Genomic DNA, 9,326 nt, shown 5'->3' on the forward strand with positions numbered 1-9,326 from the left:
GATAAAGTGTAAATTAACAAAAAATCTATTTTGAATTAAATTCGCCTAAAAAGAATAGCAAACGTGTTAAAATTTCACTCGAACGACACTCTTTAGAGATTCTGTGATTTTAAAGTTTATGGATGAATGATTAAATAACCTGGACGTAATTTTATCGTTAAGTGGCTTAACGAGATTTAAGGTTTATTATAGGTTCATAATTTAGTTATTAATTATCTATGACACAATTTACACTGTTCAATATTTATTGGAACTTTCCCAGAATTACACACGTTCTGCGTGCATGTGAGTCAGAAGATAAGTTAAAAATAAATGCTCGTTATGCAAAATGCACTCGAGCTTCCGATACAACATTGTATGTACGACACACTTTGTGGGCATATAGTTGTTTGATCGATTAGAATACAGTTTTGCAAGAAAGTTAGCATCTTGCGAAATTCTCCTTTCGTCCCCCCTCCCCGTGCGATTATAGACGCCTTTCTTACCGACTTCCGGTCGGTATTCTTATCAACAATTTTGCGAGTAATACCGGCAACATTGTGGTTTTTAGTCAAATTCTCTGTCGAATTGTTCGGTTAAATTGTCGAATTTCGTATTTTGCTGTACGTATCGGCAACGTTCGTTCGTTAATCAATCAAATCCTCTTTCATTCTTCAATCCCTTGATCGTAATTAAACCTACAATTCTACCACAATCTATAATCGTCTAATTACAATTTGTTCACCGACCACTCGAATAATTTTGCAATTCTTCATCCCTCCGTTAAATTTCATTCTACAATTTTTGTATAATTATTGCAATCGTTTGCTGATTTCTTTTTTTAACGTAATTTCGAAGTACCGTTATATTGTAATTTATATTTGATTTTTGTGCAACTGCGTATCAAATTATATTGCGAATTTCAGGACAGTAAAATTTTTATTAAAGAATTATTCTGAGAAGTGGCATTTCCTATTCTCAGATAAGAGAAGAGTTAATATTAATAATTTCGAAAAGATTTTCAGAAAATGAGAGAAAGCGTTGATCGTTTTCTTCAAATTCTTGAGGAAGATTAAAATTAACATTGAAGAAAATTAAAGAGGCTTCGATTATTATTCCTGTCATTCGTATCGTTACAATCGTAATTATCAGGAATATCTGATAAAATATCGTTACAATTCTCGTGCAAAAATATATTTTCACTTTTGTTATCCATTTTATGTGGGAATTTCAATTCAGAATGTGAAGCAAAGTAAATAAGAAAATGTCCATCGTATATAATTAATTATACTAATTTTTATTGTTTGTGTAACAATGAAATATTGAATAAAACGTATTTTATCGTGATTTACAGAAAAATTTTAATTAATTCACACTCAATTTCAATTTGTTATTAAACACGATGCCACGTACTTCTTAAAATACTGCACTTTTGTGTACTTTTTCGCGAGATCCGAAGTGTTTTCCATGTTTGCGTGTCGCAGTATGATTAAATTTCACATAGGACAACAATAATAATTCTCATTTGTGAATCTCTTAAAATCCCCTCCATCCAGACGAAAAAAATAAGAGAAGAAGAAGAAAAAAAGAAAATCCCCAATAAGACAGATAAGACGAGTATTTTTTCCAACTTAACGAGATACATCAACAATTTCATCAACTGTGCAGCAAACAACACGCGTTCTTCCTCGAACGAATGATCGAAAGACGTCGCGTCATCAGGAAGATTAACAATACGTCATCGAACGAACGGTGCACGCGTCACTTTCACGAGAAATAAGGCTGTAAAAGTGTTGGAGAGGACCCGTATGGGCGTCCAACGACAGTGGCTCAAGGAAACTCCTCGGATTCTACAGGGTCACGACCGAAAACAGCGGGGAAAAGTGGGGAGAGTTGGGTCTGACAAATGTGTAAAACCTTCGAATCGACGATTTAATTATTACACGTACCTGTACTGATAATAAAATTCTGCATATTTTTTGTGAAAACAAAACAAAAAATTTGTTAAAATAAACGTGGTGGGTGAAATTTTTTCATTTAAACATTAACAATTTCGTGGCACAGTTTTATAGAGCGTAAAAAATCATTCAATTTTTATTCCAACAATTTTTCTGTATTTACTATAGTTTTCGAGATATACAGGAAAACGTATGTTAATCTTTAAGGCGCGTTTAACACCTTGAAGAATGAAAACGTAGTAAAAAAGAAATTTGTGTGATATTTCTATTAATGTTCTTTAAAAATTTGGGAGGTTTAAGAAAAATTGGAATATTCGTGTTAGAGAAATTCTCTTATTAGTAGGCGTGGCAGGTCGGTATAGTCGATGGAAGAAATATAGTGAAGTCGTAAAATCGGTCAGGCGTCGAAGTTTATACGTACGAGCATATCGACAGAAACTGAGAAGATTAAGATCCGAAACCTCAATCAAGATTGCATTAAGTATGGCTTAGTTTAGATTTAATCCTAATGGAAAAACGAAAAATACCATATTCGATCCCGAGTGTTACTTAAAAGATTGCAAACCAGTCGTTTTCATTAAAAATGACTAAAATCAAGTTGTTCTCGCTAATTACCAATTTAAACGGCTAAAAGTTACCGTTTACCTTGAATTTACCATTTTTATTACCGTTTATACTTTAAATTTACCATTTTTATTACCGTTTACTTTAAATTTACCATTTACCTCAAATTTACCATTTTTATTGCCATTTACCTTAAATTTACCATTTTCATTACCGTTTACCTTAAATTTACCATTTTTACTACCATTTACAAATTTTTCTGTCAACATTTACCATTAAATCCTTTCTCCCTAAATAACAATAATGAAAACACGAGAATACTCGTGATCCATCCGCAATGTGCTAATATTTCAATTTACGACCTTGCCTATATTTCTTCCACCGACTATACCCTACCCTCGGTAACCCACAACACGTTGCTTAGTCACTCGTTCGACTTAATTGTACTTACCCCGGTATTAAAATTTGAACTGCAAATATCTTTAAAAAGTATCGAGTTAGAAGGTATCCTGCACCTTATAATCAGGTATATTCCTGAACAGAATGACGAAATCTAACGATGTTCACAATATCTCAAGTAAATCACTGACCCTCGAAGGTCTTGCGTTCCTATTGTGAGTCAGGTTGTTCCAGGAAATTCCGATCGAAAATTCCAGAGGTACGATGGGGGGGTGGAGGGGTGAGGTTTTAGTTAGGTTGAGAAGTCGGGTTCCTCCTGTGAGTGTAGCCATCAGAGGCTAAGGTGGAAGAAATATATAAGGAGAGGTCCTTAAAGTCGGTCAGGTATTAAAGTAAGCAGGTTTATTGGCTGAATTCGTAGTCGGAATAGGTGCGTTGACGGAGATATTATGGGGGGGGGGGGGGGACACAGGTCTTGTATAAAGTATACGACCGAAAGGTGAAATTTAGTGTCCTGCGTATAATTAGGTTCTGGAGAGAAATGTCCTGGATTAAGTCGAGTCCACAAGGACGCTTTTTTTTTGTTCGAAGTAAATCGAAGGATTTAACTGATGTTTGGAAATTCGCTAGGTATACAGGGTGTTTCATACATCGTGGTGCAATCAGGGGGAAAAAGATATGCAATGCTACTTAGAGAATTTCCAATTTCTCTTAACAGGGGAAATTACACCATTTTTGTACGATTCATGATTTTGAAATATCCTGTATGACTTAGCTCTCTAACCCTATACTCGCGCAACTGTTCTCAATCGCCAACGAATTACTCTCACTAAATTTATCGACTGCATTTTATATTACCTAACACTGACGAAATTATATAATACAAAGTTCGAAAGTTGCGTCCTCAATCTAATTTAAAGCTTAACCTGAAATTCCAAACGGGGGAGGAAAAAGTGTAACCTAAACTCTAGAAGAATTTCATCGGGAGTGATCATCGATTACAGTTTTTATCATCTAACTCCAGCGGAAAAAAAAAATTCTGACAAAATTCTACCAACTTCCAAAGTTGCGTTCTCGATCTTAAATGTTCAAATTTTTAAGGTTAGGTTAAATTGTTTAAAGCTCAAATAAATTACTTAAAACTTAAATTATTTCAGGTTTAAATTTAAATAATTTTTAACATAAATTTAAATAAATTTTCAATAATTTTTAAATGAACAAAAAAAATTTGTTCAATAATTTAAAGCTCAACTTAAAATCCCGAACGACGAGAGAGAGAGAGAGAGAGAGAGAGAGAGAGAGAGAGAAGAACCTAACCTTCAAAACGAGAGGCGTCCAGCTCTTACGCCTTCGCGAAAATGCGCCGCTGGTTACGAGTACAAAGGGTTGATTTGCAACCTCGCCATAATTCTTCCAAAGAGACCGATACAACAGTTATATACGAGATTTCCACGGGACCCTTCCGAACTAAGGATACACAAAGGTACCGTTCGCTGGACAGGCGATATCCACTTCCTGAAAAACCCAGGTGGACCTGCCGCCTTTCTTCGACCATCACCTGCCTTCGTTCCCTCGCAACAACAAATTCTCCCGACGCCACTTTCCGTGCGATATTTCTCAGGCCGCGCCAACTAGCAGGCTGGCTGGTTTCGAAACGAGAATGCGTGAGTCGTAATTCCACGCGATCGATAAAGAAAACGAAGCTTTCGATTCCCGTGGCGCATTTTACGGAAAACAACGACCGGAAGAGGTGGCCGCAGAAGGATGGAACGACGGAGAAGACCAGGTATCGCGTGACGATTCGAGAAATTCTGTTCGTTCGTTACATGGTTCTGTTGTGCAACGATAACGGATCACGGATACAGCTTTTCAATGAAAATTTCGTTATATTAGATGTGTAAATTAATTCCTTTATGATTTATCCGTTTCTAGTGATTATTTTCAATTCGTATATTGTTCACGTTTCATGAAAAGAACCTTAAAATTGTTCGGGTGCATGGTCATTCGTTTGGGAAAAAATTAGTAAAGAAATTTTAACGTCGATTTGTTTTATGTCTTCCGAGACGCTGGAAAAAGGTGTAAGACGTTTTATGGTTTGTTAAAGGAACGCGAATTTGAGGGAACTAAAGCGTATTTCTGAATTGCGAGACTAAAGTAAATTGTAAACTTCATGAAATAAGGGTTCGGGTCATAAAATCTGAATTTTAAAGTTTTCCTTAAAATCTACCTGCAGTTCTTTTTTTGTTTCGGGTAAATTTTCGACCTTTCTCTTAGCATCATAAATATGAATACACTAAACGGTAACGTGAGGTGGATCCTGAGGCTGGTTTTTAAAGAGTGTTATAAAATGTGCTTTTCAACTTTCTTCCAGAGTGAAGAATATTTCATCTTTAATAATTGAGAAGAAACAGAGGAAAATGTGAAAAAAATATTGATATTTATTGCGACGGTACTGAAAACTAAGTCGAGTTCCCAAGTACAAACGCGGCTTAAGTCAATTTCGCCTCGTTTCCGGAAACTAATGCCTGGAACGTGGTGCATTTGACGTAAGACTAGAATACAAAGGCAATTCCATTTTTTATCTTTCAAGGTATGTCACTTTTCTCGTTCTTCTAAGGTTCGCTTAATTGAAAACGTGTTTTTATTACATTTTTCTGCAGAGTAATGTTAAACCCATATATAGAAGTATTTTTGTTGCGTATGAATTGAAACACTGTATATATGTTTACGCTGAAACGACGCAGAAGTAAAAATATTACCAACTTCAATTGGCACACCTCTTGAAAAGAATCGTTCTTCTCAGAAAACATTTTACGACTTGTGGAAAGTAAACTATTTAAAGAAAACACAGAATAGAAGACACTTTGTATAGTTTTCAGTTCAAGGTGGTTACATTGTAACCAATACACGAAGCAGACTGATGAGCTAGACGAAACGAAACGTTTCTATGTCGCAGCAACAAACCTAACCTTTCAACCCCTCGAAAAACAAACAGAATGATTAAAGAAAAAGTAGCATTGTAGAATAAAAATAAATAAGTAATAAGTATTAACAAAGCAATAATAGTCGTACTTCATTTGAAGTACTGTAACATAAATTCGCTAAGCTTACAGAATTTTCTCGGTTACTAGAACGGACAGGAAGCGCCACACTGAAAATTCTAGCCTCGCGATTGCGACGACAAGCGAAATAGAAGAGGAAAAAGAATAACACGAGAGGGTCACAAGAGGAAGAAAGAGAAACATTGTTTATCGTGGCAGTATCACATTTCTTTCAGTAGATACTGGATGGGCAGACCATGGTTCCACTAAAATCCTTCTGCTAACACGTAAAAACAATGAATAAACATGAAAGGAAGACGGGAGAAAAAGGACGGAAACAAAGTCACACACATGTGTTATTATACGTATTAGAGGATTAGAGGCTCGAAGTCGAACCTACAGACCTCTACACGCCAAAAACTACACTATTAGTCACCGGTGCTTTAACAATGGTCGTTCGTGTTAATTTCGTTCAATAGGCTGGCTAACTATGTTAGTGGTTAACAATGGTTACGATAATTCCTTTCGCGGAGCATTTTTAGAGATGACGGAAATACACCGGGCCAGAATATAACCGTAACTAACCTTTCGGCTCCGTGTCAGTCGGTCACGCACACGATCGGTTCGATTCCGTGCTTCGTTTATCAGCAGAAATAAGAACAACCGCTGCCAACATAAAGTTTCGTGGACTTAAACGGAACGAGCTTTCGCGTCCTGTGTTGTGTATAGGGTCAAGCGGGCATCGAGTAAAATTTAAATCGCGCTATCTGACATGGGACGGGCAAATATTTGTCGAGATTTCTCGCGCGGCCAACTTCACCGATAACTGCGGCAATCGCTAGTGCTACCAATAGAAACTTTGCGAAAACTTATATAAAATATTGTAAAAATAAAACTGTAATACGCAATAACGACCAATCGGTATTCAAGGAGACTGAATTTCTAAAATTTATCGTAAAAATTAACTTCAAATATATAAAACGTTCGAGTAACGTCGAAGTACGGAATGACAGTTTCATGCTACTATCGTGAATAGAGAAATAAGCTACGTATCGCGGTCGACGTGTGTGAACTCAGCCTTCCACACGCAGTATATCGTTCGTATCGATGTTTCTCCGTAACGTTTTTACCGCGACACAAAGCGCGAGACCTTGAGGGGCTCGAGACAAGACGCTCGACGAAGTAGTCTGCCAGCAGACTTCAGACGTTATGAAAAATACGTACATATCTATCGTTCCACGGTATGTTTTTCGAATACTCGTACGAAAGATAGCACCTCGTACGATTTTCCCCAAGCGAAGTCCTTGTCTGCTCGCCTCGAACGCGTGACTAGCATGAGTCTCGGGGCTAGAGAGAAGCATTGACGTAGCGAAAAAGAATCGAGTGAAACGATCAAGTAGAGATAACCACGGAAAAGGAAAACGCGGACTGACAGCGGAGCTTGTCTAACAGATTAAACGGCTACGATATTCTATAAATCGTTTCCAAGTTTTTTTGTACGAGGAAATGCGTTTCCGGTGCGTTCTGTGAGATACGAAATGCCCGCCGGAGGGCGTATCGATTCGGGCAAAACATTCGTGGCCAAGTGTACCGTTCCCGAGCGTGCACTCGCACGTCTAGCGATCGGTCCAAGGTTTACGTTTTTCTATCGAATTATAGTACGGCTCGAAGCCGTATAGACCGTTGCTAATAGAAAAACGGCAGAAGGAAGTTTTTCCTACCGTATGGGGTAACACTCCCGCGTCGCTGTCATGTCTCGGATGTCACCGTTCCCGTGCGCGACCGGTCGAAAGCAGAGGCCACGATGATAGTATCAGACGCACGTATATACACTGTGACACTGTAGAAGGCACACGCGTGTACGCACGCACGCGTGCGCTCTGGCATACACACACACGCGCGTAAATGCGTGAAACAACCACACACGCGCGCGTGACACACACCAAGGACACAACCGCACCCGTTGGTGGCGCGCGACAGACTGAGACGAAACGCGGCTCGTTGGACTGGAAGGGGAGGCAGCCGTGTGGTGGGAGAAGTCGCACTGGTGGGGGAGATCTGTCGCAAGGGTGTAAGGCGCGGCGTCGGGGCCCTATGCACTCGCTCTAGATGCGGTCGATAAGTAGTACTCTGTCGAGGAGGGTCGATAAGATTTAATATTTTTTTCAGTTACAACTATCTGTATTGCGAACGGGGGGAAGATTGCAATGCTAAATATTGACAGTGGGATATTGTTCGGTTTACTATCTAAAAAGATTATCGAAGCGAACAAAGCTCCAGTAGAATTAAATTGTATTACAGTTATATTATTTGCAACGAATGATATAATTATGTGCGATAGCATGAACCACATATCTCTTGTAATTATTTGTACAATTTTTTAAATAAGATGTGTGTCGACGTAACGAGTGATAAAAATCGATCGAGAGTCGATGAAGATACGAAATGCTTGTTTCTGCGAAATATTATGACTACTGTACCTAAAAAACGTGTTACTTTTCCCATTCGACAGAAAAGAATGCAACACCGCTACAGAATTGCGAATTTCATACCACGTAACCGGTGCACACTCGCGTACATAATGACACTATCGATCGACATTAAATGTAAAACTACGGTGACGGTATTAGTAGGTAAGTAGTTTGAACGGACTCGCTATGTACCTTTTACGTATCGGTCGCTTTAATTGGGAACCGTGCCGTAGTCGATTTGTTTAAAACAGAAAAAAAAGAAGGAAAAATTATTCGTTGACACAACTGTGGAATCGCGCCGCATCCGTACATCCCTGGGTCCTACAGGGTTTAATATCGTGAAGGGTAGCCGAGAGGAAGGAAGATAGGAGCGACCCTAAAGCGAGGGAGTGCTGATGCTAAAGCCGCGAGCATGAAGGGACCTTCAAATAAAAAAAAAGGTAGGACCTACTGAGCGAGCAAGCGAACAAACGAACGAACGAACAAGAGGGAGAGAGAGGGGGGGGGGGAAGAAGAGAGAATCCGGTCCCCCTTCTTTCGAGACCGGGGAAAGGCCGCACCCACGCAGTTCTTGAAGATCATGCTGGGTCCCCGCTGGCACAGCCCTGAGCGTGTAAGTAAACACACCAAAGTTCTGGTACTTAGACGTAGAGCGAACATTTTCCACCAGGCTGGATACCCGTGAAACACGAATACTGGTCACTCACGCGAACGGGAATAGCCTTTCAGTTCGACCATTACGGGAAATGAAATGATAAATACTGTAAGGGACGTAGATTGGAAATTGTAAAAGAAAAAAAAAAAAGGTTTCAAGTCGATACGAAACGGTTTGCTTGGTAAGGTGTATTCGAATAACGTATAGAACGTACAAAAGGGACGAATGAAATTTATACGGGTCTGACCATTGTTACTCT

The 9,326-nt window shown here is 38.8% G+C and overlaps 1 protein-coding gene across 1 annotated transcript in view; it reads right to left on the bottom strand.

Moving 5' to 3' along the window:
• LOC108570589 (RING finger protein 44-like) overlaps positions 1-7,872 on the bottom strand; it is a 34,129-nt gene extending 26,257 nt beyond the window's left edge. The window contains exon 1 of the mRNA XM_017932486.1: positions 7,663-7,872. Coding sequence (XP_017787975.1) covers positions 7,663-7,694 — 32 coding nt within the window. The 5' untranslated portion in view covers positions 7,695-7,872. The remainder of the gene's footprint in view (positions 1-7,662) is intronic.
• Positions 7,873-9,326: the final 1,454 nt, after the last annotated feature.

Source organism: Habropoda laboriosa, unplaced genomic scaffold (genome assembly GCF_001263275.1).
Source record: "Habropoda laboriosa isolate 0110345459 unplaced genomic scaffold, ASM126327v1 scaffold23, whole genome shotgun sequence".
Classification (NCBI taxonomy): domain Eukaryota; kingdom Metazoa; phylum Arthropoda; class Insecta; order Hymenoptera; family Apidae; genus Habropoda; species Habropoda laboriosa.